This window comes from Microcaecilia unicolor, chromosome 8 (genome assembly GCF_901765095.1).
Source record: "Microcaecilia unicolor chromosome 8, aMicUni1.1, whole genome shotgun sequence".
NCBI lineage: Eukaryota > Metazoa > Chordata > Amphibia > Gymnophiona > Siphonopidae > Microcaecilia > Microcaecilia unicolor.
In genome coordinates, this window is record NC_044038.1 from 142684222 (window position 1) to 142704092 (window position 19871).

General features: G+C 43.7%; 1 protein-coding gene across 1 annotated transcript in view; it reads right to left on the minus strand.

Moving 5' to 3' along the window:
• The window catches only part of SLU7 (SLU7 homolog, splicing factor), a 53270-nt gene that overhangs the window by 23862 nt on the left and 9537 nt on the right, over nt 1-19871 (minus strand). Inside the window, exons 5-8 of the mRNA XM_030211182.1 lie at nt 12304-12468; nt 11810-11878; nt 3693-3737; nt 1093-1224 (exon numbers count right to left, since the gene is read on the minus strand). Of these exons, the coding sequence (XP_030067042.1) occupies nt 1093-1224; nt 3693-3737; nt 11810-11878; nt 12304-12468 (411 nt within the window). The remainder of the gene's footprint in view (nt 1-1092; nt 1225-3692; nt 3738-11809; nt 11879-12303; nt 12469-19871) is intronic.

A 19871-nucleotide genomic window follows, 5' to 3' on the forward strand; every position in this document is an offset into this window, starting at 1 on the left:
GCAGGATGCAAAGAACAAACCTTAAAGAAACTTCAGACCGCTCAAAACACGGCAGCTAGGCTTATATTTGGAAAAAAGCGATTTGAAAGTGCAAAACCCCTCCGCGAAAAGCTACACTGGCTCCCAATCAAAGAACGCATTGCCTTCAAAATCTGCACAATCGTTCACAAAATCATCTACAGCGAAGCCCCTGGATACATGACAGACCTTATTGACTTACCAACCAGAAACGCATCCGAATTAACACGAACATATCTACACTACCCAAGCTGTAAAGGACTTAAATACAAATCTACCTACACATCCAGCTTTTCCTACATAAGTACACAACTGTGGAACGTGCTACTAAAAGCTTTTAAAATGACGTACGACTACCTACACTTCCGGAAAATACTAAAAACCACCCTGTTTAAAAAGGCATACCCCACCGATCCAACTTAAATGCCTGATCTCAGCCACACAAGAAAATTAAGCACGTAATGAACATAACATAACTCTTCCGCTCTATGATCCCTAATGTGGCATCTGCCACATGGACTTTATCTTACCACAAACCACATTGTATTTGTTCACACCGGAGTCAGCAATCGCCTCTCCGGTACTAAGTAAGCCACATTGAGCCTACAAATAGGTGGGAAAATGTGGGATACAAATGTAAAAAATAAATGTTTTATTTTATTATATATTTTCGATTTCATAATTTTATATAATTTATTTTACTTATTCATCTATGCATTTCTAAATCATACACAGTTCACGTCTGCTTTTTATGTAGATTGATCAAGACCCCTGAGGCAGGTCTTTGGGCCGAAACACGGCCATGTCGGGTCGATTTTTAGCACCTTCAATAAAGACTTCTTTGTTATCCTGTTCGTATTTACAAACACACTGAATATCTCACTTCTCAAGTGCCTCAAAATGGCTTTTTCTCAGCACGTTCCCACAATTAAGTACAGCCTAAATATAGCTTAAGGTTCCAGCAACTGATATTAACAAAACCAATTATGCATTCCTCTTGTGATCTAACTGGATAATTAAAACATTAGCACCTACCAATAACCTGAAAAAATAAGTCTCAGAGGATGCACTTACTTTAGCAATGTCTTCACGGATTCGCAGATTTCTAACAGTAATACGTCTTTTGGAATCAAAATTCTGTCCGGGCATGTCAATATCATCTGCATACTTATCTTCATCCTCATCTTCACTGTTATGATCTCTTTCCTAAAAAGAAGAGAGATGAGAAATCAGAAACAGTAAATTTTCTAAGAGTATTTCGTTAACTTCTAATTTCTAACTCCTAGAAATCTGAAACAGTAATTTTCCCTAACAGTAAGTGGTTAAAAGTAGTGAACACTTAAGACTGTAGTTCATTAACAAATAATGCAAGCCAAATCAAACACAAATGAGAAAAGCAGATCTCTTCCTTAAATATTTTTAAATTGTATTTTTAAAATCATGCAAACGTCCTGTTACCCATAAAAATGTATACATTATAACAGATTCATGATAGCATCTAATTAAGACATTGTAAACAATTATAACGTTTCAAAGTACATGCTAAGGATTTTGCTAAGAGGCACTTGTTTGGAAATTAACCTCACAATTCAATAGATATTATGTGTTTTGTTGCTGTTCACTGCCTTGCTCTGCCTGTAGACAGTGGTAGTGGTGGTGGTATATAAATCAGTATGAAATGAAAGGATATTAAGATTGTTTTCCCCATTAATGGGTGTATTAATTTTCAAAACTTTATCTGTCTGAAAACTGCCCAGCTTCAATGTGGCAAAAAATCTGTGCATTGTTCCTGCAGGGAAAGGGGGGCTGGGGTTATGTTGAGACAGGAAAAAGTACACACACAAGCTGCATTTTCAGAACAACATATACACTTTTCAAGCAAAATTCTACCCACACAAAATAAAGCAGATGCAAGTGACCACACATACTTTGTACCCGAGGCACTTTACAAAGAGGAAATACATGCATACTTTCACTTTCAAAGGTCACCAGTAAAAAAACAAAACAAAAAAGAAAAACATACATGCAGACTTTTCACCAATGCAGGTGATTTAAAAATTGCCCCTACTGCACATATGAGAATTAAAAATAGTTCACATCATTCAAGAAAAGCGAGATCCGTTAAGGCAAAAGCAGTTTTAAAGTATCTTAAAGCTGCTAAAACACTAAGTTACTGTTCTCTATCTCTTACCATTTTACGTTAATTTGAAAATATGTTAATTTTAAAACATGCCTCTTGTGAAGCATCTCTTATTATTAAAGTATAATACAAAGATACAAATCTACACTGTCACCTAAATGAATTAAATGTGTACTGTATATTCACATGCATGCATTTTTAACGATGATGGGATAAGGCATACCATTATCAGTAGAAAAATAGTCTAAGTTCTGGGGATTCTGTTAGACTCTACACTATCTCTAGATCCCCAGGAAACACAGTAATCAAAAAAAGTATTTTTTAAACTGCAACATTTATGCATAATTAGGCCATTATTTTATGAGGAACAATTATGGACACTAATTCTTCCACACCTGGATTACTGTAATTTGCTATACTCTGTGTTAAACAGTTTCAAAAGCTAGGCTCCAAATGTTACAAAGCACAGCTGCAAAACTGATGTTTACATCTTGTAAATATAACCAACAGGAGAAGACGCTGACCAAAAGACAAATCCAACTCAGGAGATAGTGCTTAAAAGACGCTTTATTGGTTGCTTGGATAAAGGACACGACACGGTCTGTGTTTCGGCGTCAGAAAATGCCTGTCTCAGGGGTCACAAATGGTATTCACAAAGTATTCAGACCAAAGTTGCCAACGAACATACACTCAAAGAAAGTAACAAAAACGCTTTCCAACAAAGGCCCACTCACTAACCTGTTACTTTCTTTGAGTACAGAGAAATTAGATCTTACCTGCTAATTTGCTTTCCTTTAGTCCCTCCGGACCGGACCATCAGTCCAATCCTGGTCCGGTCCGGAGGGACGCTAAGGAAATGCTTGTTGGCAACTTTGTCTGGTCAAAATACATTGTGAATACCATTTGTGACCCCTGAGGCAGGCGTTCTGTGATGCCAAAACACGGATCGTGTCGGGTCCTTTAATCCAAGCAACCAATAAAGCATCTTTCAAGCATTATTTCCTGAGTTGGAATTCTCTTTTGGTCAGCCTCTACTCCTGTTGGTTTGGTCGTCGTGGAGGTTTCTCCTGTTTGCTGTTCCTAAATCTTGTAAATACAACAGTTACACCATTCATTTTTTTCCTTCGACAAAGGGATAATTTAATCTTTTACTCTGGTTGTTAAGGCCTTACACTATAAATGAATAATGGACACTACTTTCAAGCTGCTTTACTATGGAATAATTTACCCAGATTAACTCCTTTGTATGCAGTCTTCCATAAAGAATGATTTTAGGCTTTACCCCATTTACGTGAACCAACTAATATAAGCTTTTATATTTCAGATCTTATTGTAATCTAATGGCAGAATATAAACCTACAAATTGGATTGGACTGGATATACACAATGCATATAGTAAGTTTATTTAGTGGGAAACTACCCTTGTCAAAAAAGAAACTATTTTTTTTCCACTCATGCTACTGAAAACTGCTTGTATTAAATTTTTAAAAGACTATTTCTACTACATTCTAGCCTGCTAAATAAATTATCTTACAGTTTGTGAATTCTGCTCCTCTTCTCCCCACTTGTTTCTTGAGTTCTGCAGTTAAGAAAGCACATTGCATAATTTTATCACAAAATGTATACAAAACACAAACTACAAATCCCAGATGAACATCCTTTCTGAGGCCTAGTCAGGTGTCCTCCAAAAGAATGGACCACAAACAAAAGGATAAAATATACAGGCTACAGCGGAGGCAATTTTTAAATGAAATGCCAGGTTTCCATTTGAAAATCCAGTCAGTAGCACAAAACAGTACCCATGTACTTGTACAACTAAAAGCTTGAATGTACTCTTCCTCCCAAACCTTGGCCTTTTTTTTCTTTTTTTGAAAACAAAGGTGAACTCCTGTTCACTTAAAGCTTTGACAGCTACACTCTTATGCACATAATCACAGTTTTACCTAAGAACATAATAGCCATATTGGGTAGGTCCAATGGTCTAGCCTAGTATTCTACTTTCAACATTGGCTAATCCACATCACAAATACCTGGCAAAATCCCAAACAGCACCAAGATCCCATGCTACTGACCCCATGGATAAGTAGTGGCTTTCCCCTTATCTTAATAGCAGAATATGGACTTTTTCTCCAGGAAACCTGTCCAAGCATATCTGGGTTAAAAAAAAAAATTAAAAAAAGAAAAAAAGGTCAACTGCTGTTACCACATCCTCCAGTAACATGCTGCAGAGCTTAACTATTTGAGTAAAAAATATTTTTTCCTATGCTTTTCAAAAGTATTACCATGTAGCTTCATGCAGTGTCCCCTAGTCTTCGTAATTTTTGAAAGAGTAAAACAATCATGTTTTATCCATTCAGGATTCTGTAGACCTCTATCATATTCCCACCCACCCCCAGTCGCTTCTCTTCCAAGCTAAACAGCCCTAAAAAGCCTTTCCTCATATGACAGGAGTTTCATCCCTTTAACCATTCTGATCGCCCATCTCTGAACCATTTTTTAAAATTATTCTGCTATATCTTTTTGGGGGTTGAACAATACAGATCTAGAGTTACCATCTTGAAGAAGGCTCTAGGACAGTGGTTCTCAACTCAGTTCTTGGAGGCACACTCAGTCAATCGGGTTTTCATGATATCCACAATATATATGCACGAGATTGATTTAGTATGCACTGCCTTCTTGGCATGCAAATTTATCTCAAGCATAATCTGAAAACCTGACTGGCTGGGTGTACCCAAGGGCTGGGTTGAGAACCACTGCTCCAGAACAATACACCTAGTGGGAAAACTAAAAGAGTTGGATTACTAAACATCCTTACATAGAATCCCCTTGCTAACAGAATAACTGGTCTCAGTTACACGCACACAAATCCTCAAAGAAAGAGAAGTTACTCACCTGTATCATGTGTTCTCCTAGGACAACAGGACACATTATGCCACATATGGGTGATATCATCCAATGGAGCCCAACAAGGACACTACCCAGAGTTCTAGCATTTTCTGAAGCTTTTGGCAGTGCCATACCACATGTGCCTTCCCACCTGACGTGAATGTGCAGGACCAGCAGTATTGTAAAATATCTTAAAGAATACGACTCCTAGGGGAGGCAGGAGGGTATGTGGCAATGGTATCCTGCTGTCCTCTGAGAACACCTATGCCTTTGAGAGTAGTAGGATCTCCTTTGGGCACAACCTAAAACCCTCTAAGAAGTGGAGGCTGTGAAGATCTTATTATTAAACCTTAAGAAAAACTTCTGGGCAAAGGGATGGGCAGGGCCAAAAATAGAGCAGCTTTTGCAGCACCTTCATCTTTACTGCTTGCACTCTTCCATAAGCTCCTGTAGCCTTGGGGAAGGTGGGGAGGGAATTCAACTCATACAGATCTTCCAGGGATCTAGTAATGTTGACTCCTAAATATCTAATATTTCATTGTGTCCAACAGAAAGGGAAGTTCAGCTTCAATTGATGAACCTCAGTCTCATCAACTAATATATTTAAAATTTCTGATTTAGACGTATTGGCTTTAAATCCCGAGACCTGCCCAAAACCCTGCAGGGATTGTGCCACTTGAGTTAAGGAACCAGCTGAGTCAGTCGATGTTTTGTACGATTTTGTATTACTTCGTCAAATGAACGGTAGCAGAGGGACTTTGTATTGCTGTTACTGAGATGCCACAAAAATTGATTTCTTTTTAAACATATGCCAAGTTGTATGCAGAGATAAACTAGTTCTCTTCTGCACTCATTTAGGGGGAGTAAGGGGGATTCTGTTGATACAAAATATACACATACGTATGTATACATATATAGATATATAAGTTGTTGAAAAAATATAAATGCATGTCTGTCTATATATATATATATATATATATATATATATATATATATATATATACAGTGGTGGAAATAAGTATTTGATCCCTTGCTGATTTTGTAAGTTTGCCCACTGACAAAGACATGAGCAGCCCATAATTGAAGGGTAGGTTATTGGTAACAGTGAGAGATAGCACATCACAAATTAAATCCGGAAAATCACATTGTGGAAAGTATATGAATTTATTTGCATTCTGCAGAGGGAAATAAGTATTTGATCCCCCACCAACCAGTAAGAGATCTGGCCCCTACAGACCAGGTAGATGCTCCAAATCAACTCGTTACCTGCATGACAGACAGCTGTCGGCAATGGTCACCTGTATGAAAGACACCTGTCCACAGACTCAGTGAATCAGTCAGACTCTAACCTCTACAAAATGGCCAAGAGCAAGGAGCTGTCTAAGGATGTCAGGGACAAGATCATACACCTGCACAAGGCTGGAATGGGCTACAAAACCATCAGTAAGACGCTGGGCGAGAAGGAGACAACTGTTGGTGCCATAGTAAGAAAATGGAAGAAGTACAAAATGACTGTCAATCGACAAAGATCTGGGGCTCCACGCAAAATCTCACCTCGTGGGGTATCCTTGATCATGAGGAAGGTTAGAAATCAGCCTACAACTACAAGGGGGGAACTTGTCAATGATCTCAAGGCAGCTGGGACCACTGTCACCACGAAAACCATTGGTAACACATTACGACATAACGGATTGCAATCCTGCAGTGCCCGCAAGGTCCCCCTGCTCCGGAAGGCACATGTGACGGCCCGTCTGAAGTTTGCCAGTGAACACCTGGATGATGCCAAGAGTGATTGGGAGAAGGTGCTGTGGTCAGATGAGACAAAAATTGAGCTCTTTGGCATGAACTCAACTCGCCGTGTTTGGAGGAAGAGAAATGCTGCCTATGACCCAAAGAACACCGTCCCCACTGTCAAGCATGGAGGTGGAAATGTTATGTTTTGGGGGTGTTTCTCTGCTAAGGGCACAGGACTACTTCACCGCATCAATGGGAGAATGGATGGGGCCATGTACCGTACAATTCTGAGTGACAACCTCCTTCCCTCCGCCAGGGCCTTAAAAATGGGTAGTGGCTGGGTCTTCCAGCACGACAATGACCCAAAACATACAGCCAAGGCAACAAAGGAGTGGCTCAGGAAGAAGCACATTAGGGTCATGGAGTGGCCTAGCCAGTCACCAGACCTTAATCCCATTGAAAACTTATGGAGGGAGCTGAAGCTGCCAGTTGCCAAGCGACAGCCCAGAACTCTTAATGATTTAGAGATGATCTGCAAAGAGGAGTGGACCAAAATTCCTCCTGACATGTGTGCAAACCTCATCATCAACTACAGAAGACGTCTGACCGCTGTGCTTGCCAACAAGGGTTTTGCCACCAAGTATTAGGTCTTGTTTGCCAGAGGGATTAAATACTTATTTCCCTCTGCAGAATGCAAATAAATTCATATACTTTCCACAATGTGATTTTCCGGATTTAATTTGTGATGTGCTATCTCTCACTGTTACCAATAACCTACCCTTCAATTATGGGCTGCTCATGTCTTTGTCAGTGGGCAAACTTACAAAATCAGCAAGGGATCAAATACTTATTTCCACCACTGTATATATATAAAAACAGCAGACAGGCAAATATGGGCACTACAAAAGGCAGCCTATATGCATATAAGAATCTCTCACAATGCCGGGGAAAAAGCCCTATCATCACATAGCCCCAGAGGAGTGTACTGCCGAGGACTAGTTCCTGAACCAGACCAACAGGAAGGATAGCCTCCCAAATGGTAAATAGGAAGCAACTACTGTTAAACTCACGAATCCAAAAGGATGGTGATACAAACAAGAAGGATGACAATCACCCAGTACATGATGGAAGTTCCCTTGCAGAGACTACTGCTGTCACGCAGAATATAAAAAAACAAGACGTCAGCCGCTGCACGGTAGAGATGGTGCTGCACATGAGGCTGCTGTCATTGTAAGGCCATAACCACCGAACAGCATACGAGGCTGCAGCCACTGCATGACAGATGAACAAGTTCTAGAAAACAGCACAGAGAACTGTATACCAAACAACGCACCTGAAGCTGTTCCCACTGCAGATCATGAGTAAGATTCACTGCGCTGGTAGATGAAGGTGAAGAACAGAGGTGCTGCGCCAGCCATCAAGATGGTGACCCCATAAAACCATGAGCCCTGTCCACCCGAAGTTTAAATCGGTACTACTCTATGCAAAAGGTTGGATTTCCAAGCCTTGCATGAAGACAAGATAATGTCACCGTTGTCAGCCCGTGAAACCTATGAATACTAAACTTGTGCAACTCATGAGTGCTGATAGTGCTGTCAAACACCGCATATGAGACATAAATGCACAGCACCAAAGACAACCAACATTAGCATTGGTCTACAAAATCCTGTGTGGTGTAGAATGAGTAGAAGTGAATCGATTTTTTACTTGTTCCAAAAATACAAAGACTATGGGACAGTCAATGAAATTACATGGAAATACAAATAGGAGGAAATATTTTTTCACTCAAAGAATAGTTAAGCTCTGAAACTCTTTGCGGGAGGATGTAGTAACAGCAGTTAGCATATCTGGGTTTAAAATAGGTTTGGACAAGTTCCTGGAAGAAAAGTCTATAGTCTACCACAGCATGCTGATTGATCCTCCCCAGAAAGGTGAGCCAGGTGCCAAATCACATGGAGCACAGCCCTCAGAACCATTACAAAGGGCTCAGCATGCGGGGTCCCAGCCAACTGCACCTCAGAAGCCGCAGCAACAGTTAGAAGCCATTCACCGAAATAAAAACGCAGATCATGCCCCATAGAAAAACAGCTGATAAGTAAAAAAAATAGAAGGGCACTTACCTGAACTCCAAAGAGAACAGGAGAAAGAAATAAATAGAAAACGTACACTTCCTAGCTGAAGGGATTCCACAGTGAAGTCATAAGTTTTCTTTTCTTGTTCCTTTGTCACTTCATAGCACTTCTTATGAAGAAACCCCAGGGAAGCAGTGTAACTGGTGTGTGTGTGTGTGTGTGTGGGGGGGGGGGGGGGGGGCTCAGTACCACCAAGTGTCACCCTAGCTGGTGGACAAGGGACCAGACACCACCAGGTATTATCATAGCTCAGACAGGAACATCCAAGGATAAATGAGCAAATTCAGTCAGAATTAACCCCCCTTCTCCAAATCCACCAACACCAGTATAGGGGCCACCAGATAAGCACCAAGAAGGAGCTGCATGATCCACCATTCGCTGAACGCTCTGGGCTGCACAATACCCTTTATGAGGCGAACCACTAGGAACTATTTATTTTTTCTGTCTCCATCCACTAGTGGACAGAAAGATGCTAGGTAGGGGTCCTGTCTGGCTCAAGAGGAGGTGAGAAATTAGGAACCTCTTCTCATGGCCTGCTCCTGCATAGCCAAAGCAGGCACCATATCTCAGCAAGGCAGCGCATTCTGCCTGTCTCTAGCCTGGGTGCCCAGAGATACCAGTCCTGTCTCTAGCAAATAACATTTGCCGACTGGCCTCCGGCTAGTTCAAGGATGCAAGTCTATAAGGTCCCAAGTTGAACCCGATTGCCCGATTGTCACTGTTGCAGTTCATACATACATGGTGGGGCTTTGCTTCTTCCCTCTTGGCTTCCTTAACCTAGCTATGTCCTGAACGTTTATATCCCTGGATCACACCCTCCCGACTCCACCATTCTCATGTCACTTCCACCTTGGGTGGGAATGTGCAGTTTAAGGTGGTACTGCCTGTCATTAAGGGAGAACGGTAATGTCCTCTATATTCCCTCAAAGTTTGTAAGAGTACTGTGTCAGGGCAAAGATTTCAGATTTGTTTTTTTTCCACTGAACTTAGGGGGCTCTTTTACTAAGCTATATTAAACAGTTAGCATGAGTTTTACCATGCCAAAGATATTATTTCGCAAACACCAACTACACATTAAAACCAACCAGTGGAGTAAAACTGCCACACTAGTTGTTTAGGTTTAACGGTTTTTATTCAGGCTCAAAGAAAACCTAACATACAGCTAAACAACAATGCTAGACAAACACATCAAGTGGTTACATAATAGCAAGCAAGCACGATAACCAAGAACGTCTGTCAGCAATAACCCAGTAACACTTGATCCTTTTTTTATGTATGCAATAACCCTCCCTTTACTTTCCACCCTACCACATCACTTTCCATTCAATTTTATCAAATATTCAGAGCCACCCCTTCCCTCCTTCTCTACCGAAACCTTTGCCTTGTCAGATTTGTAAGATGGCCGGTGTTTAGACTCTTATAACCCCAGGCCATCTGGAGAAAGATAACATCCAATACTCCAATTCCTCCCTCCCCTACCCAATCTAAGAACCCCTAATCAATCCTTACTCCCACACTAGTTGTTTAATGTAAGTAGGGGCAGTGAGTGGGTATGACAGTGGAAGAGCAGAGGAATGGCCTGCCATGACAGCAAGTGTCCGGAGCATTACCCTACACTAGCTGTCAACTGCTAATGGAACGGTTGGATTATATCACCTCAAAAGGAGGTGATTGTGCAGCTGCTCAATCAGTAGTCCAACAGCATGGCTGCTTCAGTAATACTGCTGCGGCAGCCAATCCTCTTTCTTCTCCCCCCCCCCCCCCCAACCAAGGCTGCGGTTCCGCCTTTGAATGGTTAAGATAGCGCTGTCGCTGTGAAAGGGGGGAACGCCTTCCACAGTCTCGTTGTGTGCGTTTGTCGTGTTCTGCTGGCAGGACAACACGATGATGATGGCAGGGAGGCTGCCGGCTTGTGTGGTGGACTGCGGAACGGGGTAAGGCAGCCCTTGACAGCTTGGTGCCGGCCGCGCACAGCCTTCAGGTTCAGGGCGTGTTGCTGTTAGTCTTGGGTTTCGCTTGAACAGAGGGGTGAGCTGCGCTGCGATTTTTCGGCGAGGAAAATCCTCCGCTTTAGCTTGGGGTAGTGGCGGGTTGTTTGCAGTTGCCTAAGAAAATGGATTTGGGTCTGCTATGGAAGGGTTCACCATGTTCTCTCTACATGCTTACTGTGCACGTTTGGTATCTGTGAATTTTCAATAGACCCTTTGAGGGTCGGGTGCTGAAGCTGCTCCCGCGGTAAGTTTCTGTCAGAGACTGACAGAAGCGTCCTCGAGATGAACGTCTCAGCCCTCTCGTCGTTCTTTTGTTCGTGCTCTTCCCGCCTCCCTGCTTCGAGTAGTAACATCTCCTGATGTCAGGCAAGCAGGCTTCTACTGCGGGAGAGTGATGTCGGGAGATGGTTACGAACACAGGTAGACACACTGGAACGTTGCAGTGTTACTTTCTCTGTCCCTAGTGGACTCACAATCTCAGTTTTGTACCTGGAGCAATGAGCAGTTAAGAAACTTACCCAGGGTCACAAGAAGCCACAGTAAGAATTGAACCTAGTTCCCTAGTTCTTAGCCCACTGTGCTAACCATTATATTACCCATCCTACCATAAACTGACATAGCGATTAAAATTTTACGCTTGCATCACCACAGTTCAAACACATAGGATGTGAACAAGAACTGATCTTTCTAGTTAATCAGGGCAGCCCCATTTGTATCATAATTAGTACTAAACATATCTTCCAAGAATACTAAATTGCTCAACCCATGCCTTTACTGATCTCTTCTAATCAGATGTAAGAGCTGAGATGAAAGTGCAAAAATGTATTAATAGAAGCATGTGCACTAGCCACATGGAATCAATGAAGCAACAAATCTGATAATAAATAAAAGTCATATTGTTTCCTTACCACTTGCTCCATTAGTTTTCCAGATGCCAATTCTTCCTGCAGCTTCTGAGCTTTAAGTGTACGTTTAGCCTACAAGCAAGCATATTGTTTTAATATTTTAACTAAAAGCTAAATTTTTCCTATTGCATTACAAAAGCTGTAGAATGTAAACCTATTAAAGCAGAATAAACATACAAACTTTCCTTTCCCTAGCTTTAGAGGAGATAACATTAAAACAGAAAATGACATTGCTTGGGAAACATGAAAAATAAAGTCACCAACCAGGTAGACCAATGTCTCACAGAAATAATAATTAAAAAAAAGTAAAATAAAATATCTCGGTGCACACCGCAGTCAGAGCCACATAGGCCATTTTCCCCTTTATACTGGGAAGAAGCCCATCAAAAATATGTCTTTATGTCTTGCTGCAATACCATAGGAACCAGTTCTGAATAGTCTTGCTACTCCACTGTTTTTAACAAGGGAACAAGAACGAAACAGTACCATTTACATACCAAGTCAACTTTGGCATACTCTTCCACAATCTTCATATGCTCTTCAGAGTTGTAGCCATTCCATCTATCTCTTTTCCCATCATAATCGAACATCAGTTGTGGCTGTGCAAATTCATCTGGGGCGATGTTAGCACCTGTGAATTTTGCTCCAACTTTCCTTGGCCTCTTAAAAAAAGAATAAAGCGTCACTGTCTTTGGAATACCAGCCATAAAGAGCACAAAACTGAATTCTGGAAAATCAGACTCATATTTTTCCTTTCCTACTCTCTGGAACTCTAAACAAGCAACATGACCTTGCAGTGTTCAGACAGATAAAGGAAGAAGCAACCAAAATAACAGAGATACCAGAAACACAGCAGTTAACCACAGTATGATCCAGTAGGTCTAGTTCCATTATTAGTGGACTAGTAAAGAAGGCCCATTTCTGTTTTAAAGGAAACGGGCGCTAGCAAGGTTTTCCTCGGAGTGTGTATGTTTGAGAGAGTTTGTGTGAGAGTGACTGTGTGAGAGAGAGTGAATGTGCGAGTGTGTGTGTGTGAGACAGAGAGAGAGTGAGACTGGGTGCGAGTGTGTGTGTGAGAATGAGAGTATGTGCCAGGGTCCCCCCTCCCTGTATCCACCTAGCGATGCTCTTCTCTCCCCTGCCCCCTCCCCCCCCGGCCGCCCAGCGAGTCTCCTCTGTCTCCTGCTCCCCCTCCAGCCACCCACAATTCCCCTCTTTCCCTGGCTCCCCCTCCAGGCACTGAGCAATTCCCCTCTCTCTACGCCCCCCCCCCCTTTTTTTTGGTACTGTCTATCTAGTTAAAACAGGTTTTGCAGCTGCTCCTAGGTTTGCTTGTTTGTTTTGAGTGTATGGCAATGATGGCTGCGTGGGGGAGTGGAAACAGAGATTAACCAACGTGCTTCGTTGCTTACAGTGGACTTGATTGGTTCACTTGCACTCCTGTCTATTGAAGGTCTGCTGGCACGGCTGGGGGCGGGGACCTGGGAGGGCGTGGGCCCTAGGAGAACGTGGCACTGCGGCGAGGGCTCCTCCACCTTTGAAGGCACTATGCGGCTGTCAGCTGATGATCCCCCCTTCCATCAGTGATGTGATTGTGAAACCGGCGCTAGCAGTATGGAGGGAGAGAGGGCGGCGGCGAGGGCTCCTCCACCTTTTAAGGCACTATGCGGCTGTCAGCTGATGATCCCCCTTCCATCAGTGATGTGATTGTGAAACCGGCGCTAGCAGTACGGAGGGAGAGCGGGCGGCCTGCCTGCGGTGCCCCGCTTCCTTTTTAACACAGCTGACGTCGGACGGGGGGGGGGGGGGGGGGGGAGCGGCGGCGATCTGTGATGGAGGGTTGAGTAGTGGGTGCAGCGACCTTGGGGGGGGGGCTTGGAGGGTGGTAGTGGTGGCAACGTGGGGGGGGGTGTAGGGGTGAGTGATGCGATTCGCTGAGTGTCATAACCCCGCCCTCACCATCATCATGTTGTGACGCGAGGGCGGGGCAGACACTCATGGGGAAAAATTCCGAACTATGCCACCTCGGAAGTTGCAGCTTCATTAGAACGTTGCCGTTGCGAATTATGTGCGGAAGGAGCGTGGCTGAGGGCGAGTCTATGAGTGACAGTGAGTGATGCATGAGTAACAGTGAGTGGTGTAAACAGCCTAGCCTACCAACAGTGCAGGGCTTCAGTGTTTCCCTGCCACAGAGTGAGCTTCAGAATGTTTGATGTGAGAATTATTTATATAGATAGCCATAGATCTCTTGTAATCTCAGACACTTTTCACTTCTTTGCATCTAGGGATCCTACATGCTTATCCAGGGGATCACTGAACTTTTACTGTTTGTCTGTTCCATTTCCCTTGAAGATCAGTCCATGCCTACACCACCCTTTCTATGATGAAATATTTTCTGATGGTGCTCCTTCGAGACCTCCTTCCTGCCATGAACCCTTCCCCTTTCCTCCTAAGCGCATCCCGTCTTCGTCGCCTTCGTCGCCCTTCCTCACCCACCCTTCTCCGCACTCTCTTGCTCCTTCTCCTGCTATCCGCGGGTGACATCAATCCCAACCCAGATCCCCCACACGTGTCCTCGTCCTCATCTCATCTATGCAAACGATCCCGCGACATCTCCAATCTCATCCCTATTCCCCTCCTCCCCCCCTCCTCCCTCCCCTTCTCGTGTGCCCTGTGGAACGCCCACTCAATCTGCAACAAACTTCCCTTCACCCATGATCTCTTCATCTCCCATTCCCTTCATCTGCTCGCCCTAACTGAAACCTGGCTCACCCCGGACAACTCTGCCTCAATCGCAGCCCTATGCCACGGAGGATATCTTTTCTCCCATTCGCCCCGCCCAGCCGGCCGCGGTGGCGGCGTCGGACTACTACTTTCGCCCGCCTGCAGCTTCCAACCTCTCCACCTACCTCAGTCTCACAGCTTCTCATCCTTTGAAGTTCACTCCATCCGTCTATTCCACCCACTGCCACTCAGAGTTGCAGTTATCTACCGCCCCCCTGATAAATCCCTCCCATCCTTCCTTCCCGACTTCGATGCCTGGCTCTCCGTCTTTCTTGAGCCCTCATCCCCATCCCTCATTCTCAGTGACTTCAACATCCACACTGATAACCCTTCCGATTCATATGTTGCTCAGTTCCTCACTCTTACCTCCTCCTTCAACCTCCAACTGAGCCCCACCACCCCTACTCACAAATCTGGCCACTGTCTTGATCTCGTCCTCTCTTCTACTTGCTCACCCTCCACTTTCCGCGTCTCACCTCTTCCTCTCTCCGACCACCACCTTATCACATTCACACTTCAGCACCCTCCCCCTCACTCTCGCCCAACACTAACTACTACGTCCAGAAATCTCCAGGCTGTTGACCCCTCCACCTTATCCTCTACTATCTCTGATCTCCTCCCTTCCATCTTGTCCTCCACATCCGTTGACAAAGCTGTCTCCACCTACAATGCCACTCTTTCCTCTGCTCTAGACACCCTTGCACTGTCCACCTCCCGGCCCACAAGACGTACCAATCCCCAGCCCTGGCTGACCCCGTGCACCCGATACCTTCGCTCCTGCGCCCGTTCGGCTGAACGCCTCTGGAGGAAATCTCGCACCCTTACTGACTTCATTCACTTCAAATTCATGCTATCCTCCTTCCAATCCTCCCTATTCCTCGCTAAGCAGGACTATTATATCCAATTGACCAATTCCCTTAGCTCTAACCCTCGTCGTCTATTCGCCACCCTCAACTCCCTCCTCAAAGTGCCCTCTGCTCCCACCCCCCCTTCACTCTCTCCTCAATCTCTGGCCCACTACTTCCGTGACAAGGTCCAGAAGATCAACCTCGAATTCACCACTACTCCCTCTCCTCCTCTTCAGCATATATCTCACTCTCTCATCCAACCTACCCAGACCTCCTTCTCCTCCTTTCCTGCTATTACCGAAGAGGAAATCGCCCATCTCCTCTCCTCCTCGAAAGCCACCACTTGTTCCTCTGACCCCATCCCCACTAACCTACTCAACACCATCACTTCTACCATCACCCCCACCATCTGTCATATACTTAACCTCTCTCTCTCCACTGCATCTGTCCCGGACACCTTCAAGCATGCTGTGGTCACTCCACTCCTCAAAAAACCATCACTTGACCCTACCTGTCCCTCCAACTACCGACCCATTTCCCTCCTACCCTTCCTCTCCAAGATACCGTTCACAGCCGCTGTATTGATTTTCTCTCCTCTGCCATCCTCGATCCGCTCCAATCCGGCTTTCGCCCCCTACACTCAACAGAAACGGCACTATCTAAAGTCTGCAATGACCTATTCCTCGCCAAATCCAAAGGTCACTACTCCATCCTCATCCTCCTCTCCGCCGCTTTTGACACTGTCAATCACAACCTACTTCTTGACACACTGTCCTCCCTTGGGTTCCAGGGCTCTGTCCTCTCCTGGTTCTCCTCTTATCTCTCCCATCGTACCTTCAGAGTACACTCTCATGGTTCGTCCTCCTCCCCTATCCCGCTCTCTGTTGGAGTTCCTCAGGGATCTGTCCTTGGGCCCCTTCTTTTTTCGATCTACACCTCTTCCTTAGGCTCCCTGATTTCTTCTCATGGTTTCCACTATCATCTTTATGCCGACGACACCCAGCTTTATCTCTCCACACCAGAAATCACTGCGGATACCCAGGCCAAAGTCTCGGCCTGCTTATCCGACATTGCTGCCTGGATGTCCAACCGCCACCTGAAACTGAATATGTCTAAGACTGAACTTATTGTCTTCCCACCCAAACCCACTTCCCCTCTCCCTTCACTCTCTATCTCAGTTGAGAACACCCTCATCGTCCCCGTCTCATCTGCCCGCAACCTCGGTGTCATCTTCGACTCCTCCCTCTCCTTTTCTGCGCACATCCAGCAGATAGCCAAGACCTGTCGCTTCTTCCTCTATAACATCAGCAAAATTCGCCCCTTCCTCTCCGAGCACACCACCCGAACTATCATCCACTCTCTCATTACCTCTCGCCTTGACTACTGCAACCTACTCCTGACCGGCCTCCCACGTAGCCATCTACTCCCCCTTCAGTCCATCCAGAACTCTGCCGCACGTCTTATCTTCCGCCTTAACCGATATACTCATATCACCCCTCTTCTCAAGTCACTTCACTGGCTCCCAATCAGATACCGCATACAGTTCAAGCTTCTCTTACTCACCTACAAATGCACTCGATCTGCGGCCCCTCCGTACCTCTCTACCCTCATCTCCCCTTACGTCCCTACCCGTAACCTCCGCTCTCAAGACAAATACCTCCTTTCAGTACCCTTCTCCACCACCTCCAACTCAAGGCTCCGTCCCTTCTATCTCGCCTCACCCCATGCCTGGAACACACTCCCTGAGCCCATACGCCGTGCCCCCTCCCTATCCATCTTCAAATCAATGCTCAAAGCCCACCTCTTCAATGTCGCCTTCGGCTCCTAATCACTACACCACTTCTCAGGAAACTTATCTACCCCAACTTGACATTTCGTCCATTAGATTGTAAGCTCTTCCGAGCAGGGACCGTCCTTACTTGTTAATTTGTACAGCGCTGCGTAACCCTAGTAGCGCTCTAGAAATGTTAAGTAGTAGTAGTATGAAATATTTTCTGATGGTGCTCCTTCGAGACTCATAGGTAAAATTAGGTCTTACCTGATAATTTTCTTTCCTTTAGCCACAGCAGATGAATCCAGGAACTGGTGGGTTGTGCCCAACCAGCAGCGATAGAGAACTTAAACTGAAGTGAGTGATACTGGACGACCAGCCCCTTCAGTAGCCAGTATATGTCTCATCACAAAGCAGGAAAGAACAAACAGGAAACCAAAACCTTCCTCACCAAGCAGGGTGAAGAAAGCAGGAGACGGGATAATGTAAAAAAGCTGAAATCAATTTGGTTAGTCACGCTTTCCCATTCCCCGTGCACAGAAAACAAACCAAGCAAACCTATGAGCTGCTGCATCTTCGTTGACGTTCTTTATTGTTGGTAGCATTTTTATTTAATCTCACTTATATTTTCAAACTTGCCGGCTTGTACACTTCCTCTGTGTACACGGTTGTACACAGAGGAAGTATAAATAATATAACAACTTTTCACAGGTAGAGTAGTAATTTGTTATAAATCGTAATCTGAGTGTCATTTGGAGGGGCTAATTATAGGGACTCCCTAGTACGTGTTGTATTAATACAGACATTTTTTTTTCTCCTGGTAAAACAAACATATCAGAATCAGGTGCTCAACATTTAGAGTTTTTACCTACTTATTTACTTATTGACATTTATATCCCACATTAAACATAAATTAGGTTGAAACCTGGGGGCACTTAAAATGTTTTTTTCCTGTGCCTAGATCAGAAGAGAAAGATGGTTTGTGACAACTTGCTCCTTTTGTTTTTGGAATGCAGTGGTTTATTACACAAATGCACATGTAGGATCCCTAGATGCAAAGAAGTGAAGTGTCTGAGATTACAAGAGATCTATGGCTATCTATATAAATAATTCTCACATCAAACATTCTGAAGCTCTTTCTGTGGCAGGGAAACACTGAAGCCCTGCACTGTTGGTAGGCTAGGCTGTCAGCACCACTCACTGGCACTTAATGTTGTTTATTACTACTATTTATAAAAGAGATATCAAATAATGAATATAGATGCATCCTGGAAATAATGATGGCTAAGGAAAAACAGCATTGACAGTTTGCCGATGCTCTAGACTTGCTGATTGGTAAACCTGAATATCAAATGAAATTCCTGTTGCCTTTAAAGTAAGCCAAGATCATTTGGAATTATTTTTTGGAAAAGTTTGGTATCTCGGTGGCAGTTCATTGCTGATTATAGAAACATGCTTGTGCATAATGATCTGCAAGATATTCACCGAGGTAATTGCTTGCCTCTGGAAATTGTGCCCATTTTAACTTTATCAAGCAATTACATAGCCAAAGTAACACCCTCAGCATCAGTCCTTAACAATTCAACCAGTAGACATAGTCTCATTGATCCTGTTGAAAGTGTAATACCAGACCATGATTACACCTATATCCCAAGACCTGACCATCTGGCCATGTGTTCAGAAAAAAAAAAAAGTTACATATATTTCTGGATTTATTGTTTTTAAGCTGCAAACATCTCTACATTGTGAACCTTGCATAAATGCTTTGAGTGATGATAGTGGCAGTGAACTGTGTTCACTGATAACACAGAATAGTAAAGGTGGCCTTATTAATCCCTCAACAGATGTTATTGAAATTTGTATGAAGTGTGAAAAATGTTTTTAATGCTATGTTTCCAATCCAACTAGCCCAGCAGTTTCCATTTGAGTTTCTTGTTTTGAAATAGTGCAGTCTGTGTTAACAAGCTACTCAAACAGAACTATCTTCCCAGTTTTGTCAGGTCACAGGTATGAATATGATCCAATAGGAAATCATGTGCTTTTGTTAATTAAAGCTGCGACAGAAAAATATTTGCAAGTACAATTTTATTAAGCAGGCAAACAACACAGTGCCAAAATACAAAATAGCAAGCAGCACAGTATTAGCCCCCAAGTTCGTACAAACAATTATTTTCAGTGGAAAATAAATCTGCTGGCTGCTTGCTATGTGAATATTCCATCACTGCTTCATTATTGCTACCAAGTATTACATATTTAGGGCATATGCCTTAAACATAGATTGTTTAAATTCATTTATATTGACCTTACATGCACATGATACTGCTTGTTAAATCCAAAGGCAAAACCTAAGGGTGGTTAAACAATTTGGTATAAACTGTGTTATGACTTTACTTGTTTTGTACTGCTTTAGGTCCTACCGATCTGTACATCTGTTGTGTTATTTTGGTGGGTGGACACCAGCAGGTAGGCTTATAGAAAGGGAAGGGAGGGAGGGGAAGGGTTCTCGGGTTATGTTCTCTGTAAAAGTTTATATTGTGTCATGTTGGCTGGTTCACTGTTTTTTCTTCTTCTGTAAGAAGCTTATCAACCAACATGTTTTGCTTTTAATAAAGATGATTAAAACACAAAAAATCTTTTGTCCTCCACCTTTTAAGGAACTGCC